The sequence below is a fragment of the Myotis nattereri genome (genome assembly GCF_964212035.1).
Source record: "Myotis nattereri genome assembly, chromosome: 9".
Lineage (NCBI taxonomy): Eukaryota > Metazoa > Chordata > Mammalia > Chiroptera > Vespertilionidae > Myotis > Myotis nattereri.
The window spans coordinates 35771625-35799102 of NC_138084.1; the positions used below are offsets into that span (position 1 = coordinate 35771625).

Sequence of the window (27478 nt, forward strand, 5' to 3'; positions counted from 1 at the left end):
CCCAAAAGTAACAACGATTTTAATTTCCAGCATTGCTGATTCCTTGTATCTGGGCCTGTCTTCTTGTCGGCAGACAAGAAAGCTGGACTGGCCACCTCCAGGCCCAGCTCCACCATCTCTGACAATCTGCTGACCTTGAATTTTTTCCTTCTGAATTTCACTTGGTCTGGGAATCTGTGAGTTTGTCCTATGCTTGTGAGGAATATGGGGAGCTGCCTGTCCTTGATGCTTTGTAAATCAGCGTCTTGATGTGAGCTATAGCAAGTCTCAAAGGCTTGGTCCCCCTCCCCCTTCCTCAAAGCCACAGCAGCCTCATGTAACTGGGCCTCACAGGGAACACTGGGTCCTATTGCCCTCTCCACCTGGCCGACAGCCGAGGTGCACAGCTGTCAGTGCCCAGAGGTAAGGAGGCTTAAAACCAACCTCAGATCAGACACACTTCCCAGGGAGGTACAGGGACTCTGCTGCGACAGGAATTTGTTGAGTCTGGCCTGCCTAGTGAGCTGGGAAAGCCAGAGGTCTGGGTCATCCTGGAGATGGGCTGTGTGTTCTGGCCAGAGTTCCTCCACCCCCTGTATTATTTCCTAGAATATTTGTAGCAAAGGACCACAGACTGCGTGGCTTGAACAACAGAAATGTATTGTCTCACGGTGCCAGAGGCCAGAAGTCCAAGATCAAGGTGTCATTAGGGCCATGTCCCTCTAAAGCAGCGGTTCTCAACCTGTGGGTCGCGACCCCTTTGGGGGTCGAACAACCCTTTCACAGGGGTCGCCTAAGACCATCGGAAAACACATATAATTACATATTGTTTTTGTGATTAATCACTATGCTTTAATTATGTTCAATTTGTAACAATGAAAATGCATCCTGCATATCAGATATTTACATTATGATTCATAACAGTAGCAAAATTACAGTTATGAAGTAGCAACAAAAATAATTTTATGGTTGGGGGTCACCACAACATGAGGAACTGTATTAAAGGGTCGTGGCATTAGGAAGGTTGAGAACCACTGCTCTAAAGGCACTAAGGGAAGTTTCTGTTCCACTCTCTGGGAGTTCCTTGGCCTGTGGCAGCATCACTCCAACTTCACATGGTGCTGTTCTCCTTGTGTGCACGTCTGTGTCCAAATTCCCCCCTTTCATAAGGATGCCAGTCACACTGATTAGGGGCTTACCCTACACCAGTATGACCTCGCCTTAACTAATGACATCTGCAACAACCCTGTTTCCAAATACAGTGGGGCCTTGACTTACGAGTTTAATTCGTTCTGAGACCGAGCTCGTTAAGGAGCTTGTTAACTCAAATTACCTATCAACTCAATGCAAAAAATCGGCCGAGATACAGACAGCTGGTATCTCAAAAAACTCGTTATTCGGGACACTCGTAAGTCAAGGCCCCACTGTAAGATCACAGTTGAAGGTGGTGGGTTAGGACTTCCACATAGAAAATTTGGAGGTACACAGTTCAATGCACAGCACCCCACGATGAGAAGAATGTGACTGGAAACCTGGCTTTTATGCCCTGGCTGAGAAGTGCTTCCTACGACCTCTCACAGAGCTCATCACGTGACCATACTTAACAGCAGAGAATGTGGGAAGTTATGGGTTCCTGCAGGCCCAAGAAGCCTGGTCTCTGCACATGACTTTAAGTGTTTTCTAAATCAAGTCCACCTCTGACAAGTAAGAGCACACGATAATGGCATCTGGGGATGTGAACTGACCTGCCTGAGGTCACACCACCCAGTTCCTGGCAAAGACAGGGCTAGGAAGGATGCCTGTATTTTGACTTCCAGTTTCTCCTTCAGTTTTACTCATTGAATATATGATAGCTTGTCTTTCAGGAAATCCTCATATTTTAGAAAGTTTCATTTCCCCTGAAGAATAAATTGGTCTAGTGATAGGAATTTTTTTTTTTAGAGCACCTTGTCACATGGCCCACCACAGGGCCCAAAGACATTAGGGACCTTGGGCTAGAAAGTGGGGCAGAGTTCTCATCTGTGTCTAAACCCTTTGAGAAATTCTGCTTAAATTTTGTTTAAAAAGTTCACTCTGATATCATTGTGATATACCCAGATCTCAGGGAAGACCCTGGGTAAGAGAAGGACGTAACTCACCAAATTGGTGAGAGGAAGCTGATGGAAAGCATGCTAATTAGTTAATGAGTAAACGTAGCCATTTTATTTAAATTAGCAGCAAATTTCAAGCAGTCTCCAAAATAACTGAGAATATTAGTCCTAATTAATGTAATAGCTGAAAAACTTCTGCTGGGAAAAATATAATAATGGGGTCTCCCTACAGACTCTTATTCATAAATCAGTCACTCATTCACTCATTCATTCATTTGCTCATTCAAGAAACATGTCCTGAGTATTCTTTTATGCCAAGAATTGTGACAAAGGCAGCTTTGCCCAGGCCCCTGGTCTGGAGAGGGAGGCAGGTCCTGAAATCATTAAAATTTGTACAGTGCAACCACTTGCAACCTACTGCCCCAAACTACCTTCTCAGCCCTTCAAAGGAGAGATTGTGGGACAAGACAGTGTCTGGGGGCTCCTCTCCTTCGAATCTTCTGGACTATAAATGACTCAGGGAAAGAAACAGTGCTTTTCCTAGGGGAAGGTGAATTCTTGGCTGTAGAAGAAAGGAGATAAAATGGACTTGAGTTCCTTGTAAAGTTTCTGGAATTCAGACGCTGCCACGTTTCTGCTTCAGGCAGTGCTTTTTGACTCAAGGGATAGAGATGAGAGCTGAGTTGAAAGAAGTATTCTGTTTTTACCCACGTTAGCTCAGGTAGTATGTTTAATAAAAGTAAGAAAAGTGTGGAATTGTAGATGGACTTTGGTACCTTTGCTTTGTGGAATTTTTTTTCTTTTTCATTTGTTGAAGTTCTTATGAGAGAGAGAGAGAGAGAGAGAGAGAGAGAGAGAGAGAGAGAGAGAGAAATGACTGAATGCATTTGCTTATTTCTTTGTCTGTATGCTACTTCTCTAGAAACTGCCATTCCCACGTGGGGTCATAATGCCGCCATCACCTCTCCCCTACTTGGCAATTATCCGGCAGCCGTGCATGGAACGTCAGAGGCCTCTCATGGGTTCTACTTGAACCTCCAGATCTTCCAAGTTACATCTCAGAGACAATTGAAAAGATTTTACTTTGTGGGCCAAGAATTTAAATTGCCAGCCCCTTTCTTGTAGCCTTTGGGAGCTTTCCCCACTTCCTGTGATTTTTATTTATAAACTAGAGGCCCGATGCAAGAAATTCATGCAAGAATAGGCCTTCATTCTCCTGGCTGCTTATACCAGCTTCCCTCCTGCTGCCAGCACCCAGGACCCAGGCTTCCCTCACAGAGGGAGGCCCCGCCCACCCACCACAACCTGCCAGTCAGTGGCTTGGGCCTCCCTCTGCAGGGTGATCATGGGGTGATGGCTGGGCCCCCGACCAATTATATCACACCCGCCTTAGCTGGCCTGGCACAAGTGGATATCATAGCATGGTCCCAGATGGTCATCTGGATGGTCGTCCAGATGGTCATTCCACTGTTTGGCCGTTCGGTCAATTTGCATATTATGCTTTTATTACATAGGATAAATTAGAGTATCTGTGAGGTTTTGTAAAACCTCTCTGAATTTACTTCTTGGCTCTGATGGGATGAAACTGTGCCCTCCACAACTCCTTGTGTGGGGCTGTATTACCCTGGTGCCTGCTGATGAAAGTTAGTGCAGGGCCCTGAGTGGGATACAGTTTGAGGGGAGCCTCAACCAGTCCTGAAAATTTGGCTGGTGCCCTCCAAGCCTGTACTATTGGGGACTAATGCAGATAGAATTACTTGGATCTCTTTATTTACTGGCCTCTGAGCTATAGGCTCGCATCATTCCCAGGGGCCATCATCCCCTCAGGATGCAGAGCGAGGGATGCCTCTGGGTGATGCAGTGGTTGCCCAGCCCTGGCCCTGCTCTCTGCCCTCCCCCTGGACAGTGGTCACTGAGCTCCTCCCGGTTTCATTTCCACTTTCACAGTGCAGGCAGGGTGTCTGAGGGGCAGTTCTTGCTTCAGAGGATCCAGGGCAGTGACAGTGCACTCACCAGCTCGGGGTCGGGCAAGGCTGGGACCTGGCCCAGTTCTGCCCATACCACACATGTGATTGGGGCAAGTGATTTAATCTTGCTAGTGGCCAGTATGTTTTAATCTGTGAACTCAGGCCAATAACATACACTTCACTGAATTATCGTGAGGGCTCTGCTGGTCTGAATGTAACAACTCTTAGCCTAGGGCCTAGAACACGATGTTATGTGTTATTATGTCACACCTAAGGGCAGCCTCTCCGAGGGTGAGTAAGAGGGATGCTCGAGGCTGGGATGAATAAGGCTGACCACCTGCAGTCATGCCTCCCCCACCCTGACCCAGGACCCCCAGGGCTGAAGTGGCTCCCTTCCTCCTTACAGCCCTTTGAGCGTCCATGGAGACCAGGTGCCTGCTGCGTCCTGCCTGCATCCCAGGGCTCAGGAACTCACTCATATCTGTCTGCTCTTCGGTAAATGATGAGTGAATGCATTGTTTCATTACTGAGGCCTGCAGTCTCACTCCTTCCCTACGGCCCTGTGGACAGAACATGAACTAGCCTGTGCTGGGCTCCTGGAGGCTGCTTGGGTGCGAACCCCTTCTCTGCCTCATATTAACTGTGTCACGTGGGACAGGATACTTCATTTCTCTTGACCCTAAATACCTGCAATTTAAAACAAAATATACTGTAGAGTAAATGTTACTTTTGGGTTACTAATATGCATCACATTCGTATAACATATATGTGTGTGTATATAATTATTGAGTCTGTCAGTCTCCCTAGACACCTTCCATGTGTCAATTCATCTCATCTTCAAATCACATTGCCAGCTTATTCCCACTATAACAATGTCGGCTCAAAGACACAAAGGTGCACCCAAGTCCCCACTCCTAACAGGTGGTGGCTGCAGACCTAGGTGCCTAGAACATGATGGATGGCAGGTGTGACTGAGTCACACCCAAGAGCATCCTCTCCTGGGTGAAGGAGCTCGAGGCTGGAAAGGGCAGGCTGACCGCCTGTGCTTTCTCTCCCAGCACTGCCTCCCGGAGATTCTGGCTACTCCCACAGGGCGTGGCCCAGGTGGCCGTCACAGGGCTCCCTCTCCATCACTGACACCCACTCACCTGCCTGTGGTCATCAGCCTGCGGCTGGTCCAGCTGTGAATGGGGTGAACACCCGGGTGATTTCTTACCTGCTTTTGGAAAGCACCCCATTTCCATGTCCCTTTTGGAGGCTGCACACGGAGCAGAGCTGGTGGCCCCAGTGCATCACTCGGCATGGAGTGCAGGCGCCCAGGGAGGGAGTGGACGGATGTGTTGGGCACACGGGTGTTGGTGCTGCCGTGGTAACCTCTTTCGCCGAGTGATGGTGAACTCCGGGCTGCACCCCCCCCCCCCCCCCGGCATCAGGGCTAAAAAAAAGGAGCTGCCTCATTCGTTATTCATTCCACATGATATGTTCTTCATTCATTTCACGTCCAAACTCTGCAATTAGAGTGGTAAGCGGTGAGATTTGCCGGACTTTTATGAAGCTCCCACAGGCTGGGAAGAGGCTGTCGTTAGCAGCACCACAGTTGGCCAACACTGGGGAAGATGGCCCCGCTCACCACCCAGAGGGAGGCCGAGCCCTCCACCCACCATTCTTTGGAGAGCTTTGCTCTCAGGCCGCGGTGGACATGGGGACAGGCCCCTAAGCCAATGGCAGGGGAGCTGAATTTAGATCTTGACTTAGCTCTGTTCTCTCTGACTACTTACTCCACCTCTCTGGGTCTCCACTTCCTAGTCAGGAAGATGGCCTGGATGCTGAGACTTAAGTAAAGTGACTCACCCACGTGTGCCTAGCACCAAGCCTGGCACAGCATTGGGCTCAGCGATGTTAGTTTCTTGTTCTAATGAGGGCAGTCTCTCACCCTTTTTTGAGACCTTGCTAGTCTGCCAGAAGATAATAATACAACAGCTTACACTTATTTTCTTCCTGTTCCTAAGCATCTTTCTAAAGGCTTCAATGAATATTCTCAGCAGCTCTGGGAAGTGGCCACTGCTCTTACCCACGTGGACAGGGGAGAAAACTGGGCCTCAGGGCACTTAGGTAACTTGCTCAGGGCCACAAACTTACCAAGTGGGAGAACCTGGTTGCCTGATGGCAGAGTCCATGCTCAAAGCCATGGCTCCGGCTGCCTCCCTGGTGTCATTAATTCCGTGGCCTCTGCGCCCAGGACGTTCTCTGGACAGGGAGGGACAATAAGCCGCGCAGTGGGGAAGTGATGAGGGCTGGGCCCCTAGGAGGGGTCAGAGCACGCTTGCTGGATGGACAAAGCCTGCAGTGAGAGATCAGGGGAGGGTGTAGCTGATTTAGCCAACCACCAGGCATGCTCTTCTTCTTAGGACCTAAAGGAAAGCTAAGTCTAATTTGCAGTCTTTTCTCTGAAAGATCTTATGGCAGGTCCCCGAGACTGGGCTGAAGGAGATTTGAAAAATACTACCCCATCGACACTGCCCTTCCCAACCACCCTGGGCCAGGACACAGAGCACCGGCGGGTCAGCTCTCCCGTGATTCACGAGGGTGGTCTGCACGTGCCTCTTACCTTTGGGGGTTCCCCTCCCCACCCCACCTCAGAGGAACTGGGACAACCATCTCCCCATTGGAGGATGTCTGTCTCCGTATTCCAGGGCCAGTGTATCAGACCAAAAGCCCCCCCTTCCCTCCTCTTCTTATCCTGCAGGTCTCAGCCCACTTCCATGGGCAGTCTCTGCTGACCCCTCATCAAGACGCTCTCACTTGCTGTTCTCAGATCTCTACACCTGTCTGATTCCTGTATCCCAGCTCTTGTATTATATGTATAAATGTACCAGTAAGTGTACTCACAGTTGCCAGCACTGTAACAGCAGTGAGCCAGTGGCAGAGTAGACGTCGTAAGCACTGTGTCTTAGGAGAGAGGCCTCTCTTGAATAGCGCAGGTACAGTGCCCGCCCCCACCAAGGCACCTCCTCTTTTATCTACTTGGAGCAGGAAGTGGGAAGGTTTCCCCCAAAGTCTACGAGGGGGCTCCGCAACACACAGCACAACCCCTTGAGAAGAGGGCTGTGCTATTCAGTGCCTCTTGCTGCTGTTTCTTCCTAGGGAGTCAGTGACATGTAGGGTGGAGCAGTTCTTCATTGTGTGGGACTGTCCTACTCGCTGTGGGGGTTTAGCATCCCTGGACCCTGACCAGCCGTAGTGTCCATGTGGGACCCAGATATCCCCATGCATTTCCAAAGGTGCCCTGGAGGGGGTGGGACCACCCCTTGCTGAGAATGTGACAACGAAGGCACCTAGGAAACAGGATCTGGGATTTGGGAATGGCTGGTGGCCTGGAGTGGGAAATCTGAATGGTATTTCTATCAGGGCCCCTTAAGGATGTGCTTGTTTATTTCAAGAGAGTTCCTAAGTAGATGTGTTCAGAATATATGATGGGCATAAATGGATTGTTAGATTTGATTTTCCCACCTAACTCCATTGTCACCACACTGCCTCTGCCCCGGCCACTGAAATCTGTTTCTCGCTGCGCGTCAGTCCTGCCAGCACCTTATGGAGTCCTTGAGGTTAGCACTGTGTAAGACTGGAAATTTTAGCAGTGCTGGGCCCTCTAAATCAATCACCAGAACAGCTTTATTTCTTTTCTTGCTCAAAAATACACCATTAAATGCAGGAACACGTGTGGGAGGGGAGGTTGGCTCGGGTGAAGGACACACTTAAAAAGAAAATTTTATAACATTTTTTTCTGCAGGAAAAAGGACATGCTGGTCTTAATTCTTGTAGAACTGGGCTACAGGACACATTTACGTCTCTGCAGTATCTTGAGCTCCTCGGAATATTCTGGGCTATTCAGAAGTCATTGAATCACATTTGCCTGGGGCATTATAGATGCTTAATAAATGCGTGTTGGGTAAAGGACTGAGTAAATTCATGGAAACGTAAAGCCTTTTAAGTGGTCACAAGATGGACTGAGCCCATCTTCCCCATCTCAGTCCCTCCGGGGGCCCTAGGGTGGCAAGGTTCACCCATGATATGTGCGGTAGTTGTGGAATGTCTGGGAAGATGGGGTAGCAAGAGCACTTCCATCCAGGGAGGTGAGTGAGGAAGTGGGGTCAGTGAGTGTAGACTCCTCTTTCCCCGCCCCCCCTCCCCAGAGTTTACGATGAAGGGATAGAGAAAGGGGCTGACCATTGGGAGGGGTTCAGAGTTGATAGAAAGTGTGATCAGATTTGCTTTTCAAGGAGAGCAATCAGGGAGCATGTTTTGAAGCTGAGAGAAAGAACTCAGTAGCGAAGGAGGTCGGGGAGAGAGTGAAACGACATTCTGGGGGTGGGAACCGGGGCAAGGACAAGAGAGGATGCGGTCCAAGCCCAGTGGGACCTTCTGCCTCCGAGGCCTGGGCAGGATGGAGGGAGGTTCGGAGGAACTGGTTTCCAGGCTGCCTTGCAAGTAGAGCCTGAGGGATCTGTTATGTCTGAGGAGAGAAGCTTTAGAAACCCACTGAAGGGAATGGACGCAGAGGGTGTGCAGGCTGAAAGGAGGTGGTGTGGAGGGGCCCAGACAAAGCTGAAGACCAGGAGTTTGTGGTGGGTCTGACTTGCCTAGTTTCATGATTTTCTTGGTGAGCGATCCAGGGAACGGGTGTGGGGAAAGCCAACGAGGCTGCAGAGGTGAAATGTATAGAGTGTCGAACACAGAAAGAATAGGAATTGCAGACTTGAAGGAGCTGGCAAGGGGGTAGTAGAAGGAATTTGGGTGCAGCCCTTCTAGGGACATGGAAGTGCCAGAGAGAGGTGAAAGTGTGGGAGGAAAGGAAGAAAGGTTGTTATTCCAAAGGCCTTTGATGAGCAGGCATTTGGGAAGTAAGGGAGTGAGCAGGCAAAGTTCATAGGTAGTTGGGTGAAAGTAGGGAATGAAGGATGGGACTTCAGGGGCCCAGCAGTTCCAGGCACTGAGAGCTGGGGTCTGCCGGTGGGTGGCTACGGTGTCCCTCCCTGGCACAGAGGCCACGGTGCAGGTTAGGTCGTTCATTATCTGCGACCCTGAAGTATTGCCCAGTGGAATGTAGAGGACGCTCTGAGCCTGACGCCAAAGACCTTGGTGGACGCACTGGGTGAGAAGAACAGAATGGGCAGAGTGTGGTGGTGTCTGACCTCAGAGGCTTAAGGAGAAGGTATTTGTATACGGGGATGGAGGAGCTGAGGTGGAGTAGGGGTGCTGCATGGAGAGGAGTGTCAGCTCCAGTTCGTGTCCCTGGTGGCTGAGTCAGCAGATTGAAGGCACACAAAAGTGGCAGTGTCCTCCAGGAAGAGCCATTTCGGCGGGGACAGGAGGAGTCCCTTTTGGTGAGAAAGGGCTGTCCTTGAAAGAGACTGTGAGTTTGATAGGCAGTTTCAGAAGACTCAAGGGAAGGCTCATGAGAGAGGGCAAGCAAGGGAAGATGAGCCGGGGAAGAGCAAAGCATATCAGGAGTTCGGAGAGGACGCGAGAGCCCCATAAAGAAAACAAAAAGTAAATGTCATGTACACTCGTAGGGCCCATGGGAACTGGGAGGTTGGGAGAAAAGAGGTGGCAGAATCCGGTTGGGGGAACCGCATCTCTGTACCACGGCCACTGCAATCACCCGCGCTTCCCAGCTTTTGTGCTCAGGACAAAGCAACCACTTCCAACGCTCGTTTTGTCCTCATAATTGAACTGCTTCCCCATCGTGTCACACTGCATTCAGCCCGGGATCAGCAGGGCTCTGGAAGCTCTACTCTGCCAGGGGAAGGGAACAGAGTCCCTGCTGCCACGGAGAAAAGAGGCTGGGTCACAGTGACTTTGAGAGGTCAGGGAGGCCTTCCTGGAGGAAGCGCTGCACCTAGACCTTAAAGGAATCACAGGATGTGTGGAGTAAAGGCAGCATGGGAAGAGCTCTTCAGGAGTGGGGGCGCAGGGAGAAGGGATGGGGTCTTTTTTTTCTTTAGTAAGAAGCGAGGTGCTGTAGTAGTTGAGAGCTGGGTTTGGAGCCAGATGACCTGAGTTCAGTTCCCAGCTCTGCCACTTGCTACCCATTCATTTACATCTATCTAACTCTGTTTTCTCATCTAAAAAGGCAGATCATATTACCCCACTTATTTAGGGTTATTTTGAGGATTAAATAAGTGTATTTATAAAGCACTTAGCCTCCCTGGCATTTAGTTATAGCTCATTATGTGGGAAATATTATCATTATTATAATTATTTATGTTATTTTCTTCAATCAAGAGGGGGGGAAAGGGAGTAGAATTTGCTGAGCACCTACACCCTGTACCTTATATTTTTGCAAGCACACCTGTGAAATGAGCCACCTGCAACAGCACACGTTTGCTACACGCCGAGCTATCCCCAAAATTTAGTAAGTTACGACACATCCATTAATTTAGCTCAAGAGTCTATGCGTCAGCAATCTGGGCTGGGCTGGCCCTTCCCTCTGCCAGTCTCAGCTGGGATGGCTCAGGCATCGGTAGCCACTGCTGGTCAGCGTTGAGTGGCTTCCGGAGGCCAGCTGTCAGCGGCAATGAGGGAACTTCCTGGGCTTCACCACCCAACAGGCTGCTTCCCATGATGGTGTGAGCGGGGTTTCTAAGGGCAGCGAGAAAGGGCCAGTGCTACTGCGTGAGTGCTTTCCAGGTCTCTGCTGTGTCGCATTTGCTGTGGAAATGTTGCCATTGACCAAAGTAAGTCATATGGCCAAGCCCAGACTCAGAGGACAGAGAGTAGATCCTTTGAAAGGAGGAACTACATTGCAAAGTGGTTTGCGTGCAAGGATGGGGAACTCTGGGGCCATTTTTATAATCTATCATAATGTCCTATTACATTCACGTTGTATTATTTCATTTACTCGCTCATTCATTCATTCATTCATTCACCCAAACGTATTTATTGAGCACCTGCCTTGTGGTATGGCAAGAAAAGGAATCCCTAAAAAGAATGTCCTTTAGTTTTCTAACACTTTCTCTGTCACAGCACAGCCATCTGGCATTGCTCTGAGTCCGTGACATCCATAAAGACGTGAGCTGGACCCTTTTCTTGGGGAAGAGAGAGATGGAGCTAGGGGTGATCTGGAAACAGGCAAAAAAAATATTTACAAATTAAAATCAGGCGCCAATATTTCATCCCCATGAAGTCTGTTTTTCTGGGCTAACTTCTCCCTGCTGGATCTTAACCTGCAGGGTTATTACCAAGTTCTTTCCCCATCTTTCTGCTCACTGAGATTGCTGGTGAGTCCAGAGCCCCATCGAGCTTATGTTAAAATCTCTGTTAAACACATACCCACACATGTGCGCACACACCCTGGGAACATTCTAAGCTCTTCTTTTTTAAAAAAAAAAAGTTTTTATTGATTTTAGAGAGAGAGGAAGGGAGAGGATAGAGAGATAGAAACATTGCTGAGAGAGAAACATTGATTAGCTGCCTCCAGCACTCCCCCTACTGGGGATTGATCCTGAAACCCCAGCATGTGCCCTGACAGGGAATCGAACAGGTGACCTCTTGGTTCATGGGTTGATGCTCAACCACTGAGCCACACCAGCCAGGCTAAGCTCTTCTTAATTCAGTGCAGAAAAACAGTTGTGATGTGCCAGCAAGACATTGAGCCCCCTCACTGCTCACAGGGTTAGACCTGGCACAGACTGTATCCTGGAGGTAAATATTAAGAATCTTGTGCAGCAGAGAGGATCTTGTTCTATCCAAGCTGTTAATCCTCAGGGCTCTCTGGAGGGTGGTGCCGAAAACACTGGTCCAAACCTTGGGCAGAGAGAAGTGTAGAGGAGTCTTGGAGTAAGAGGTATGAAACAGGTACCAGGCTTCTGAGCTGAAGTTCAGTGTCCCTGGTATAGCTTGTTAACACATTCATTGAATCAACCAATACATTATGAGAATATGTATGCATGAAGCAGTGGGTTAGATAGTATATACAATAGTGAGCCAGATAAGCATGGTCCCTTCCCTCTGGAACTTGGAATCTAGTGGGCAGTGACCAGTGTCAAAAGAACATACTAAGCTAACACTAACCACCACTAAGTCTGTATGATTCCCTGGCAGCCCTGTGAGGTAGGGACCATTACTGTCTCCTGCTTTTATAGAAGAGAACATTGAGAGCATGAATGGCCAAGTAGCTGTCCCTAGTCACACAGCAAATGACTGAGGGTGGGGACTTGAATTAAGGCAATTTAGATCCAGAGTCAGTCTCTTGAATCACCCCCTTCCCTCTGCCCCCACAAGGTCAAGTCCCCTTGGCATGCAGTTCCCAGTTCCCTCATACTTTTCCTTAAGAGCACGCATCCCATTCTGTGGTTCTATTTTGTGTATTATTTGGTGAGGGAGCATAGCTAAATGGTCAGTCAGTTCAGGCTCCATTATGTTCCAGTAACAGACGACCTCAAAGTCCAAGTGGCTTATAACAACAAACACTTCTGAGTCAGGCGACGTGTCCAAGTGTTTCCCCGCCTTATCTTCCTCTTGCAGCGCCTTGTCAAAGCGGCCGACAGTCCCAAAGGCACGCTCGTCATCGAAAGCACAGCTCATTTGCCATGCTGTCAGCCTCCTGAATTGTTGCAGGCAACAGTTTTGCCAATGGTTTTGCTCCTGCATAAAAGAGGCCACCACCTTTCCAGCGTTCAGAGTTAGTTCCTCATCACCCACATTCCAGCCCCAAAGTCAAAGCCCCACAGTGTGAGGTTTGGCACCACTCCTCATCCAGAATCGATTTCTTCATCATTCTGCTTAGACTGATGATCCCTAAATCGCAGTGGCTTAAAACAAGTCAAGCTTATTTCTTGCTCATGCTTCATGCTCAGATGGCCCAGCTTCAGCACTGTGTCTCCTCTTTTTCGGGGACCAAAGGCGCAGCCCCCATCTGGGACACTGCCAGGCCAACCATCGTTCACATGAGAGCTCTTAAAGCTTCTGATTGGAAAGGACACCTGTCTCTCCCACTCACATATCATAGTGACAGACACGTGCCAAGACTCACACCAGCGATGAGGGGATGTGGGACGTGCAATAGCTCAGTCGGGAGGGGAGCACAGAAGGGGCCTCCTGGGACAGGCAGCGGATCAATCGCCCAGATTAGTCAGGGAGCCTGCACTGACTGTCACATCGATGCAGGCTTGGCAGCCTGTTGTGTTTGGAAAAGCGGGATGTCAGAGCACGTTTTCCTCTGTGCACTCGATATGCTCCGTCTTTGCTGTTTGTCAGGGAGTAGACCCAGCTGGCGGCAGACAAGCAGCCAGCTCTGAAGGGCTTCGAGCAGCACCTTCCAACATCGGGGCCCAAAGAGGACCCAGCAGCAGACGGCAGGTGTTTGAGGTTTCTTGAAGATAAGTTCCCGACGAACCGGGGAACTGAAATGAATGTGTCGTTTCAGGGGAGGGGTTAACAACCAGAAGAACTGAAATAAATGTGGGCAGCTTATGCTAAAAACAAAGATGAAACCTGGGGCGGTGCCTTTTGTAGACTCAAAGGGAGGGTTGGCTGGTGCAGGCAGGAGGGCGTCAGCTCCAGCTGCCTCAGCATGAAAGCTCATGGACCTTATCCAGCTGGACATGGCTGAGCTGCAGAGCGGCCTCGTCTCGTCTCTCTTGATTTCATGTTAGAAGTTCCTGGGAGGAGAGAGCCTTGGCCTCTTATAGCTCCACTCTCACCAGTGGGCGTCTAGAGTCACAGAGCACAGACTATTTGGGGCCCACCCTTGGTCAGAGCCATCCTCGGAGGGGATGGGCGTTGTTAAACATCGAAGGCCAAGTGCAATGACCTCACAGCTGCCTGCCCTAGTCCCTGGTCTGCACCCTCTCATCTTGTCCAACAGCAGCACCCATCGGTGCACACCTTCTTCCCCGTGACGAGGTCAGTTCTCAGCAGCTGGGCCCCGACCCACCACCTTGGCCATCACTGGGATTGGGCCTCCTCTGCGACCTCCCTTGGCGGCACATGTCTCTCTGGAGTAGCCGTGGCTTGGCAGAGGGCTCTGCTGGAGAGAGCTACAAAGACAAGCACCTGTGTCGGGCAGCCAGGCTGATCTTTCAGAGAGCAGGCCAAGAGCAGGACGAACGGGGTGGGGGGGTCGGGGGGGAGGGAGGCGCGGGGGGGGGGGGTGCAGATGCTGCTGCAGAGCCTAGATGAGGGCTAAGGCCCAGGCAGGGGCAATTGGGAAGCACTGACCCCTAGAGAGAGACACAGGAGGCTGCAGGAAAACAGGGCTCAGCCAGTGATCCCAGGCCAGGGCCCTTGCTCGTATCCTGAAACACGTTATCTCGCCATAACTGGAGCTTTCTCTGCAGTCCTCATCCTCTCCGCTTATACCCTAATGCTGGCTGAGGTTTACTACTCACCCTCTCCCCGGGGCTTTCCAAGGCGGTGTGAACCCCCAGCCTCACTAGCTTTCACCCCCTGAAGAAAGCACACTGGTATGTGCGTGAGTGAGGTGTTCCCTTATCTTCTAAACAAAAGCTACACACTTTCAGAGGCCCTTAAACAAAAGTTAGACTTTCCAAGACCCTTTGACTCAAAAGACTCTGAGAGCCTCTCAGATGTGCTGATGAGAGGAGGGACAGTCACAACTGAAGTCACAGCTCCTGCTTCCAGAGGATACTGTCCAAACTCTTCACATCACCCCCACACCCCGTCTTTCCACCCCCATAGTCTGCTCTAAGCCTGGCCCTGAGGCTGGTCCCTCACCCTCTGCAGGACTGTCTCCCACCACGCCGAGAGCTCCTCCAGGGAGGGCATGTCTGGCTCCTCTCTGCACCCCAATGTCCAGCTCAGGCTGCACCCTGGAGGGCACAAAGGAGTGTTTGCTGAATTAAAGTGGATCCACCACTGACCATGGGCTGAGTGCCAGTTATAAACCTCTCTCCCAAGCCTGGTGCTTAGCCTGTCTATTCCCCCACCAGGGAAATGGGCTCATGGGGGTGGGAGGTGGAGCGGAGCCCTGAGCTAGGGCCTGGTTCCACCTTTCTGCTCCTTCATAGTTACAGCAAGCAGAAAGTTTAGCAATGTTTCCAGTCCCTGTATCCACCTGGTTCTGTGGTTAGTGAACATGGATCGTTTGGGAAATAACGCCCCTTCATTCCTGATTTAGCATCAGTGCCCTGTGGCCCTCAGCATGGTAGCTAACCTCTGTCCAGGGGTCAGTGACCAGAAACCAAGCCCCTAAATCAGCCTGCCCTGACTGCAGGGGGCCCAGCAGTACCTCATTCTTGGCAAAGAGGACGAAGAGCCCTTTGCTAGCACATAATATGGGTGTCACAGCCACCACACTAATGAAATTTAATAAGCAAGGCTGTGCCCCCCCCCCCCATGCCCTCGGTCACTGTGCCCTCACCCTGCCTGCTATTTCCGTGATTCCTTATCCACAGGCCTCCTGGCCAGTCATACCTGGGACCTGGCCCAATCACCCCGCTGAACCCTCTCCGCTGGGTCTTCCCTGCCCTCCTGTGAGCACCCCTGTCCCTGCTGCCTTGTGCTTGCCCTGCAGCTCCTGTGGCCAGGCTGGGAGCTGTCAGTATATCAGTCCTCACTGCTCCTTACAGACCAGGAAACCAGGGCCCAGCGTGGCTCCCAGCCGGGAGGACAGGGTGGAGACCCACCTGACTCGGAAGCCCACCTTCTCTACTCCAGCAGGCCGCCTTGCTCCGGGACCGGCGGTTCTCAGGTGTTCCCCTCCGTCAGACTTACCGGGAGGGCCTGTTAAAGCACGGATCCCTGGACTCTCAGAGTTTCTGATTCAGTAGGTCTGTGAGGATGGGTGCACAAAGTACATTCCTAACAAGTCGCCAGGTGATACAGGCCACATTTGAGAACCATTCTCCTAACCTGTTGGTGCTTCCCAACCTGTTGGCCACCCTCATCAGAGTCATAAAAATAAATAGGGGCCCTAGCCGGCTTGGCTCAGTGGATGGAGCGTCAGCCTGTGGACTGAAGGGTCCCAGGTTCGATTCCGATCAAGGGCATATACCTTGGTTGCGGGTACATCCCCAGTAGGAGATGTGCAGGAGGCAGCCGATCAATGATTCTCTCTCATCATTGATGTTTCTCTCTCCTTCTCCCTTCCTCTCTGAAATCAATAAAGAAATATATTTTAAAAATAAATAAATAAATAAATAAATAGGGGATCCAGTTGTCCCCCCACAGTGAGAGGGAGGCTTGGAACCCAGGGGGTCCTACGTGCTGTTTCTACATTCCTCCCTAGGCTGCTCTAAGTGTCCTTCACACGGCTAGTTTCCACCTCCGCTGCATAACTGTGAAAAGCGCTGCTCTAAAACATGAGGCCTTCACCCAGGAGGGAGCGTTAAGGCTTAGTAAACCTTGGTTAGCTTATGCTCCACCAACGGAGTTTGTAAACACTCAGATGAATGGCTTTAACTTCCAGTTTCCAACTTCCACTCCCTTGCATTCTCCAGTGGCAGAGTCTGGCACTGAGGTGATGTTTGATACATGTGAGGGGAGATTCCTGTGCAAGGCCATACCTCAGTCTCCGCCAGAAGGAGGAGGGATGCTGAGGAACCTCAGCCCTGGGGGTCTGTGCCTGGCTTGGCTCTGAGGACCCGTGGGCAGAAGTGTGCATTGAAGTTGGGGCTGGGGAGCCCACTGTGGGCTACTGGCTGGCTGTCCTGCTTGGCTATTAGTCATCACTTCTGCCCCCAGCCTGAGGGAGAGGAAAATGCCTCTGGGTGTTTGTTCTTTCACCTTGCCTGTGGCTTTTCTCTTTCTCTTGTGAGCAACAGAATGAAAGGCAGAGCTGGGTTTGTAGGCCTGCCACGCGGGATGGACTGTGTGGAGAAGGCGCTGAATCGATCACTTACAGTGGAGGGGGAGCTGTGGGGTTGGGGACGTGGTTTTCCTGCCCAGGGGTCTGTAAAATATCCACGGGCAGGGTAACACCCGCCCTCCGCCTCTGACGTGAGTTACAGGAAGGATGCTGCTCTTAGCACTTGGTACCGCCGTGTGTTATGGGCCTGTGAGTCCAAGTCCCCTCCGGCCCACTGCTGCTCCCTCAGCGCAGGCCCCTCATGGCCCAAAGGGATCTCTGAAGCTTCCAAGCCAGCCTCCAGCCTCTCGCTCCAGCCTGCCGGGCTAGACTGGGAGTGACCCGAGCGAGGGAGGCAAATGAGGCGAGAGGTCACGCGTGGCTCTGGAGTCACACGGCCTCGTTTGAATCTCCGCCATCGTCCTCCGCCGTGCCACACTGGACAGGCTCCTTAGTTCGCTGTGCCTCGGTGTCCTCACCCACAGGATGCGGGTAGCAGTAGCGCCCATCTCCTGGAGTTACTCTTAGGATTCCCCGGGATAAAGCACATAATTGTGTTATATCTGGCTCATAGTAGGAGCTAAATGTTTCCGCTTTTATTGTTCGCAGTGTAAGGCAGGGCTTCTCAAGCTCAGCACTACTGACATTTCAGACTCGGTAACTCTTGGCTGTGAGAGCCGATCTGTGCATTGTAGGATGCTCTGCAGCAGCCCTGGCCTCCACCCACTCGATGCCAGTAGCAGCCGGTCCCCCGCCCCCACCAGGACAGTCAAAAATGTCTCCAGGCATTGTCAGATCCCCCTGATGGGCAAAACTGCCCCTGTTGACAGCCACAGTTCTGAGTCGTTTCTTCCCGACACCTTCCAGGCTCTGAGAACACAGCAGCGCCTGCTGGGCCTGTGGGGGCTACTGTGGGACATCTGCACTGAACTGTTCCCCTCTTTTATGTGAGGTTCAGTCCACCGCTGGCTGGGCCCCTGAGGCGTCCCGGTAACGCCCTGAGCGAATCCTCTGCCGGTTCTCCCTGTGATCCGCCTGTTTGCCGGTTGCACCACTCGGGATGCACTTCATTGCTGGCTTTTTAAGTAACAGCTGTCTGTTTCTGTTATGATTTTCCCAGACGCTGGAGCAATAAGCAGCTCTGATGACAGCCGGGCCGGCAGTAAGTGCACGCGTCTCTCAGGCATCTCCCCCAAGCGCTGCAGAGCCACTAAGTGGGTAGAACTGATTTCAGCTGTTGCCTGGGCGGCCGCTGTGTCTGTGGAGCCTGCCCTGGAGACCAGAGCCGGGCCCGAAGGACAGGGGTGGAGGAGAGGGGGGTAGTGACTGGCTCCCTGGCTTTCCTTGCCTTGCTCCTGAGCCTCAGGAAACCTGGATCCTGGCACGCCAGCTGATTCAGAGCTACACTCTGTCCCGAGAGAGCACGGTGCATTCAATCCAAGGAGAGAAATAGCTGTGCGTCTTTGGGAGGAAGCCCAGGCGGCAGGCTGAGCCTCCACCCCCCAACACACACACACACACACACACACACACACACACACACACACACACACTTTTGCATATCCAGGGAAGGCTCTGGAGGTGCTGAGTTTTCATTTCTGTTCTCGTGGTAGCAAGAGTCAGGGTAGGCGAGTGGAAGAAGAAGGGACGATTCTTATATTAGTGTGATTAGGGCTGTTATTTCCTGATATGTTAGTTTCCCCACCTTGGCCGTTGATCTTCCAGGACAGGAGGGGTCATAGCTTTCTCGCCTCATTTTTCAGAACCACGTTAGAGGTTGTTTGTTGTTGGATGGATGGGTGGATGACTGGGTGAGATGCTTAACTGCATCTGTTTAATTGCCCAAATCTTATCAGTTATCAAATTCTCCCTCAACTCCAGTCCCCTGGAGGGCGCAGCAGGTCATCAACTTTGCTTGATGGGCAACTGGAAATCCAGGCCCCACAGGGATGGTGTCAGGATGCTCAGGCGGAGCCCACTTCCTACCCAGTTTAGGTGCTGAATCGTCTCCCTGGCCTCGGCGTTCTGGTCCCGTTTCCACATGAAGCCGTGCATTCTGCACTTGGCCTCTGCTCAGAACTTGGTCACCCTGGCCCCTCGCCGCTGTTATGGGAAGAATCAGTAAACTTTAGTAGTTTCCCCATCTATGTCTATGGACTCGCCAAGCCTGATAACTTGTAAGATTACCTTGGAGAGCAGATCCTTTCTGTACTAAGGTCTTCCTTCTATCCCTCCAGACCCACTCTCCACCCGTCTCCTCCCCCTCTGAGAGCCGACTTTACGGAGTGTTTAGGTGGGCGCCCATGTTCTCCGGCTTCCAGATGGGTTCTGCCAATGGGCAGGCCCAGCAGAAGAATGGAAAGAGGACGGGAGGGTGAAGTCGGGGTATTTATTCACCACCACTCACTGTTACCCCCAAACCTTCCTTCCTGAATCTTCTCTCAAGTCAACCTTCTCTACATAACTTTTCTCTTCTAGGTTCTGATAACTTCTCTCTCCTCTCCTCCGTTTGGGCCTAGGAGTGATAACAGCTCCATGTTACCATCCTCAGGGAACTACACTATCCCTGTGGTGCCCTTGTATCCACCCACGCCATTGAGAACTGTGCCTTCATTACATTATATCTGTGGCAGTTCCTCTGTTGAGTGTACCATCTGTTCCTGCTGGGACCTTGATTTATACCCTGGCCCGAGCTTCTTCTTAGGTCTGAAGTGACCCTGCCTGTCTCTCCACCCCCTCCCTGGACTTCCAGGCATCAGGCAAGTGTGGTCCTGAAGAACCTCCCCTTACTTTCCCTCCTTACATGCACTGCCCGCCTCGCCCCATGGTCCCTTTCATTCCCTGCACTCAGGTTTTAAAAATCTATTAACCACCTCCTTTAACTAAAGCAAGAACTACTTCATTTTGCCATTGGGAATGAGTCAAAAATGTTTACCAGTGAGAATTTTGAATAGATCACTATAATAAGAGGGCCCACCCTGAATTCTAACCTAAAGCAAAGAAATGTGGTATCTGGATTTGCCCAGAGGTCTAACCATAGGTGGGGTGTCACTTCCTTTAGGAGTGTGAAGAAAGGGGCTCACAGAGCCCTGTGACTGCCCACTGAGAGCCCTGGTTGGGAGCCACTGCTCGGGGAAGGCCAGGACTCATGTCCTTTCTTCTCTACCAGGGTCAGCAAATGACAGAGCACGGGACAGCCCTGTTTTTGTAAGGAAAGCATCACCGGAATGCAGCCACTGGTTCCTGTGTTACCTGTGGCTGTGTCCATGCTTCAGTGGCAGCATTGGGTTGACGGGGATGGCAGGGCCCTCTGTGCAGAAACAGTTAACACAGCAGTGACTCTGGCCCTTATAAGGCTGGCCCTTGACTGGCGTCCGAGAACTTAGATTTCAGGAGGGTTCCCACCATTCCCACTCCACTACGAGTAGCTCACGGTGCCTACACTTGTTGTATAAACCGTATGGTTTATGCTAAATACCTGCTTTCCTTCTGGAAGTCCAGAACTTTCTTACATACCAGGCAGAGGCTGCCTATGTGAAGAGCCCCCCAAAAAGCCCCTGGGGGCTTGGTCTGTAAGAGCACTTCACACGGGCTGTCTCAGCTCCTTGTGGCGGAATTCTGTGCATCCTCTGTGACCTCTGAGAGAGAACCTTGGAAGCTTGGACCTGGTTTCCCCAGACTTCACCCCATGTGCCCTTTCCCTTCGCTGATTTGATCTGTATCCTTTCACTGTGATAAATCGTAGCCGTGAGTACAGCCACGTGGTGAGTCCTGTGAGTCAGTGAATCACTGAACCTGGGGCTGGTCTTGGGGACCTCTCCATACTCCTGCAAAGCCAGAAATATTTGCCATCTGGCCCTTTAAGAAAAAGTTTGTCAACTCCTGCTGCGCACAGTCCTAGGATGGATGGAAGTTACCTGTTGTATATCTCCTATCCCCCAGACTCCAAACCCCCTAATAGTGTCCAGGTTTCCTGCTCTCTAACTACTGGCCACACACAGTATCTTGCATAAAGTATTTATGGAGGGAGAAGTCAGCAAGCCTGTAAATAATGGATTTAAGAAGTGCTTTTTAAACGGTGGGTGGTGAAATCGGTTTAAAAGGTTTGACCAATGCTTTTCAATGGAAGAATAGAATAGAAAGCATTTGCATTTAGGGAGGCTAAGTTTCACTTCTTGAAAAGTTTGTTTCAATTGTACATGTGGACCAGATGCTGTGCTGGATCGCAATGTCAAAGGGAGTCGTCTAGTCAATTGCAATAGAAAACATATGAAGGTCATTGGATTATAATCCCTTCGCCAGATGCTTGGGGAGACACCCTGCTAACCCTCCCCATCTCTTTGGTCGTCAGCATGTAACCTCCTTCTCCCCCACCCCCAGAACGTGTACTACACAAGCAGTCAGCAGATCCATGTGGGCGTCCTGAGCCCCACAGTTGACGACGATGACAACCGGTGCCTGGTGGACGTCAACAGCCGGCCGCGGCTCATCGAGTGCAGTTACGCCAAAGCCAAGAGGATGAAGCTTCACTGGCAGTTCTCTCAGGTAACAGCCCAGCCGGAGGCAGAGCAAAGGGAATGGAGAGGGGCCCAGGGGCCAGGGAGGGTCTGGGAGGAGAGGGACACTGTGGCTAGAGGGAGGTGTGACTCCAGGCAACTCTCGGGATTTATTGAGCACTTACTATATGCCAGCACTTACTATGTGCTATGTGCCTTACTTACATACATCAGTTCATTGCGTTGTTATTATTAGATTGTCATTGTTGCTGTTTTATTATAATTTTATTTAAGTTTTTGATGTAAGGAAGCAGGCTCAGAGTTGGGAGTCACCTGTACAAAGTCACACATTAAGAGTAGGGCTGGGCGGAACCAGTTTGGCTCAGTGGATAGAGTGTCTGCCTGTGGACTCAAGGGTCCCAGGTTCGATTCCGGTCAAGGGCATATGCCTTGGTTGCGGGCACATCCCCAATTGGAGGGCGTGCAGGAGGCAGCTGATCGATCTCTCTCATCGATATTTCTAACTCTCTGTCCCTCTCCGTTCTTCTCTGTAAAAAAATCAAAAATATATATTTATTTTTTTTAAAAAAAAGAGTAGGGCTGGGATTTAAACTTGGGTTTCTCTGCTTTAAACCCTCGAATTTCTTCTACACAAGCTCATTCTCAGGACAGGAAGCCCAGCCTCCCAGGTATAGACAGTGCTGGGACCCTTCTGATCTATGACCCCTCTGCCTGCCTTCCTCCCAGTAGGGGTCGCTCTAGGGGATGAGGTTACCACACAGGGCAGTGTCTTGGGACATTTTGTAAAGGGCAGTCTGCCTTGACTCACTGAGAGAGGAGGCAGGCGAGAGGAGCCGGGATTTCCTGGAATGGTCCCCGGAGGTCATGGCCCAGCCAGGCACCTGCCACTCGGGGACTTTGTGTCAGCCGGATACGAGGGTTCTTGAACTAAAGTAAGTTCCCTGGCCCCTTCAGAGGCCTTGCTCCTCCGAGGACTCTGGAATCACCAGGAAAACAGAGCTTTATCTGTGCAGCCCGGGCCTCTCTGTGTCCAGCCTCATGCAGTTCGATGTTGATAAGCATGGCAACTCCATCTCAAAGGTGACACTGAGATTAAATGACCTGGCCAAGATTGCACACCCCAAGCACGGCCGAGCTGAAGTTCCAACAGGCCGGCTGAATCTGACCCCAGGCTGCTTCAATATCCCAGCCCCCCAGGGCAGGCCCATCTGCCTCCTTTTCAGCCCTCGAAGACAGACGGCCTTCCCACATATGCTTCAAGGTTGTGGATGGATGGCTCAGCTCATCTGTGCAGATCTGAATGCCTTGGTGCCCCTCACTAACCTTCCATCTCATCTCTCCATCTGTGATTAGGACAGAGAAAGGAACAAAACAATGGGTGTCCTCGAAACAGACCCTCCAAAATCCAGCTCCTTCCTTCCCTCATCTCTGCACATGGCATTGAACAGGGAGCCCAGCACGATTCCTGCTCGAAGGGACACAGTGAGCAACAAAGCAGGCCACGTTGGCACGTGGGGACGGGGCAGCCTTCGGCCACTTAGGCGTCTAATTGAAACTCCCAGAATGCTTTGATCCTTCTACCAAGGAAACTGTTTGAAAATGATATTTTTAAATCCCTATTTGCAAATCCAGAGAGCTACTCTTACTTGATATTTTGAAATTAACATTTGTGAAATTTTTGTTTAAAGCAAAATGATCAATATTTATCAAGCGACCTGGAATCTCTCCCCAAGCCCACATTGGTTAGGAGCTGCTCTTGACAAGGCCAGAGGATGCTGGGAGACTCTTAAATAACTAAAGTTGTGTTCTTAGACATATTTTCTTGCAACAGGTTTTAATCTTTGCAAATTTCATGGGGAACCTACCAACTAGAATTTTCCAGTGCAGAAGTTGGGCTGAAAGGAGCTTTTAATGGTGCGTTTTAAATCTCCTTTCTGGTTGCACAGCCTGCATTATTTACTCCCCTGAGGGCTGCATTTAAACTCCACAGACACTCAGGCTGAATTAATTTCAAAATAATCTAGTGCGGTTCTCCCCCAGTCGCCTACAAAGAAGATAGGCATTTGCATATCTTAGTGTTCCATCTCATACCCTGACTTTCTGTTTAATGCCTTTCCTCTAACTCTGAGAAGCCCTTCTGAATTTCCAATGCTTATGGGGTGAACCGGGACAGCGCTCGATTCTGACACTGAGAAACCAGGTTTGACGAAAACATCTCTTGGCAACACGGACGCACACGGCTCTAAGGAACAATTTCCCAATAATGAACATTCTTTCCTTCAGTCGTTCATCAAACATTTATGAAGCACAGGGGTCTGGGCAAGAGGGATGCAGATGTGAGTCAAACAGGGCCTCTACTCGGAGGAGCTCCTGGGCATGTAAACACACCACACTGGGTGATGAGAGCCGAAAGGAGGGGGAGGGTGTTCTGGGACCCCAGGCTGACAGAACTCAGGGAACATTCGAGGCTTGTTTGATCTAGATCTTGGAAGTTGTAGGACAGTTCCCAGGTGTAGAAAGAGAGAAGAACATTCCATGTAGAGGCTCAGCCTGGGCAAAGGCAAGAAAAAGCAGAGCACACTTGAGAAATGGAAATCAGGTTTGGTGTGGGTGGGGTTTAGAATTTTCCACGGGGCATAAGAGAGATGAGACTTAAGAGTAAGTGTGAGCAGATAATGGTGGTCACCGGAAGCCACGCTAAGAAGTTTAGATTTCACCTTAAAAGCAAAGGGAGAAACTAAGGGAGATTCTTAAGCAACAGATTGTGGTGATGGGGTCTGAGTCCCTCCGGCAGCAGAGTACAAGTGGGACGGAAGAAAAGGGGCTGCAGACAGGCAAGCAGGGTAAGGGGCTGCTCCATTCTCCCTGTGAGAGAAGAGGTGACTTGGCTGCCTGGGGCCAGGCAGCTGCTGGGAGGACTTGGAGTGTCACTTTAAGTCTATTGGCAGTAGTGATGGGTTAAGTGGAGGTAGTTGTGAAGGGAGTTTATTAATCCAAGACCACCCCAGGACAGCTTCCTCATAGTCAGGGTTGTCCTGACATGAGGTTGGTAGTTCAGAGAAGAGGTGGGCTCAGGGAACACTGGGCAGGCCATCTGAGGCTATACAGCTCTAAACGGAACTGGACTGGATGGTCGTAAGGGCTTGCCACCCCTGAAATTCTGCCATTCTAAGCTGAAATTAGACAGCAGTCCTGAGAGGGCTTTCCCCCTAGAAGCCCCACTGGGCCTGCCTTAGAAAAGCAGCATGAATTTGAAAATTAGCTGAGTTCTTGTTTGAGGGTCATATTTACCCCACTTTATGGAATCATTTGTTATTTCACTCCCTGCCCCTGTCTTCTGTCAGCCGGTAGACTGAAGGTCAGGGCTGTCTTCCACTTTCAGAATCTCCAATCCCTCTTGAGAAGCGTGAGACAGAGCAGACATCCAGTGTGCTATTGATCGAAGGAAGGAGTCCCTGATTTAACAACTCACAAATATTAATTAAAGGTTTCTGATGTGCTAGGAGCTAGGTTTGGGGAGACCCAAAGATGAACAAAATCCTTCAATGGTCCTCCTTGCATGCATGCATGCTAAAAATAAAAAATAAATAAAAAACAATAAGACTGGCCGAAACCGGTTTGGCTCATTGGATAGAGCGTCGGCCTGCGGACTGAAGGGTCCCAGGTTCGATTCCAGTCAAGGGCATGTACCTGGGTTGCGGGCACATCCCCAGTGGGAGATGTGCAGGAGGCAGCTGATCGATGTTTCTCTCTCATCGATGTTTCTAACTTTCTATCTCTCTCCCTTCCTCTCTGTGAAAAATCAATAAAATATATTTTAAAAAAAACAAAACAAAACAATAAGACTGTACTTCCAGGACATTTCAATGTAATAGTCAAAGCGCCCTGCTCAGTTGGAAATCCCTAGTTCCTACAGAAAACAACTGCATGCGCTAAGTGGGGTGCGCAAAGTCACAGGGCCAATGTGCACTTCTCCCTCTACTGTAACTCCAGATGGAGGGAGGCGGGGAGGTGGAGATGTTTTATACTAAAACTAGAGGCCCAGTGCACAAAATGTTTGCATCGGTAGGGTCCCTAGCTGCTATCAGTCAGTACTCCCTCTCTCTCCCCGGCCAGCCCCGCCTGTCGTCGAACTCCTGGATGAACTCCCCATGGAGGAGACAATTTGCATACTATGCTTTTATTATATGGGACAAGTGTGTGCATGGTATGGAGTACACATTTGTATGAAGATCTTTTAAAACAGGAGGCTTTGATGAATCGTCAAGTACTCAGACTGTAGTTCATGCTGCCCCCCAGACTGGGGTGTGCCGCCACTCCCGTTGGCTGCCAGGTTCTTTGGTGAAAACATTAGCAGGGCCCATCTGGGAAACAAGGGCACACACATCAGTGTTCCATCGGTGGCCGTCCCCACACCTCCGCCCTGTGCTGCCTCCTTCTCAGTGCAGCGTGTATGCATTTTCTAAATGAGGACCATCCAGGACAACAAGAGGTTTCTATTAACGCCAGGAGAGAAGAGAGTTTCCAGAGTATGAGGAGACCGACTGGAGGAGTGCTGAGCACAGAGCCAAGCCCGCCTGTCCAGGGACAATCAGCTCTGATTGGTGGGGTCCAATTTGATAAATTGATGCAAGATGAGTAACCCACTCAGAACAGAACCTGTCTGCAGAGCACATTTCCCAGGGAGCACCGCTAATTCTGCCAAAGAATTTCCCAACACAAGGGAGGAGGAGCTCTGACTTTCTCCCGCTCCAGCCCCCATGCTCTGCCAGGAAGTCCAACTTTGAGAACCTTTTGTGCTGAGCAGAAAGACTCTGGTCGGGTATTTCATTGTGGCTTTGGAATAAAACAGCTTTTCATTTCCATGTCACATGAAGGGGCAAGTGTGGAACTGTCCAGTTTGGAGACTGGCAAAGCTCTGTTCAGGCCCTGGCTGTTTCCTTAGTTATCGTTAGCGGATGGTAGTCAGCACCCCTTTTTCCCCCGGCTCACCCCACAGAGATCAGGAGCCAGGACCAGGTGTGATGGCTCACTCCCCACTACGCAGACCTCAGGGAGGTTTGGAAATGTATTTATCAAGCATTTCTATGGTGCTTACTATGTGCCTGGTACTATTGTAACTGATTTATAAAGATTACTTGGTCCCCATGATAATGTCATTAGGTACTTTAATTATCCTCATTCTACAGATGAGGAAACCGAGGCCCAGAAGAATTGAATAATTTGTCCAAAGTCAAATCTGGGAATTCTGTCCAGTTTGGAGCCCACACTGCCTTGGTCTCACCTCTGGAAAGCCAGTGGATGGCAGCTATGGCAGCTCCGGGCTGGGTCTCCCTGCCAAGCCACGTCGCGGTGCTCCTGAACTGGCTGGATTCCCGCCTCCTTAGCACACTCCCTCCTGCCATCCCGCTGTCTTCATTCCACCCCCCCCCCCCACCACCACCACCACCACCACCTCTGCCTTTCCTTTCACACTTGACATTGCCCTTGCTCCATCCTCAGTCCCCTGGAGCTTCACCACAAATCCCAGGCCCGTCTCCCTCGGCCACCAAGTCTCCTTGAAGAAAGACAAACACCAAAGAGCTTATTGAGTCAATGCAGCGTTGGCTATTCATGGCACAGAGAGACCCCTTTCCCCTACAAAATGGCTTAATCTCAGGTGTCTGTAACCAGCACTAACATCGCACCTATGCTTTCAAGTATTTGATTACTGATTATAAACTGCTTAACCTGGAAACTCCTGCGCTCACTGAGCTTAAAGCCAAAGCCCCGCCGGGCCACTTGCCCCTGGAAAATTAATTAGAAAGGAGAGTGGAAGGGGTGCTCTGAAATAAACAGAGCATACAGGATGCAGTCCATACACAACCTCCTGGCGATCACAACCGTGAGACCTGGGTGAGCACAGGCCAGACGCTCCAAATGCCGCTCCTCAGGGAGGCCAGTGCCAGCAACCAGCTGGGCCCAGCCCTTTCCCTGGACAAGGTGATGGTGTTTGAGGTCCCCTCTGTGATCCCCGGACCAGCACCACCACCAGCAGCATTTTGAGCCTCATTGGAGACCTACTGGATCAGAAAAGTGGAGCCCAGTGATCTATGGTTTAACAAGCCCTTCAGGAGC

General features: G+C 50.7%; 1 protein-coding gene across 2 annotated transcripts in view; it reads left to right on the top strand.

The window, feature by feature from the left end:
- The window catches only part of GALNT18 (polypeptide N-acetylgalactosaminyltransferase 18), a 296162-nt gene that overhangs the window by 261217 nt on the left and 7467 nt on the right, over positions 1-27478 (top strand). For both annotated transcript variants that reach the window (XM_081099430.1, XM_081099431.1), the window contains one exon: positions 21225-21389. In XM_081099430.1, coding sequence (XP_080955556.1) covers positions 21225-21389 — 165 coding nt within the window. The remainder of the gene's footprint in view (positions 1-21224; positions 21390-27478) is intronic.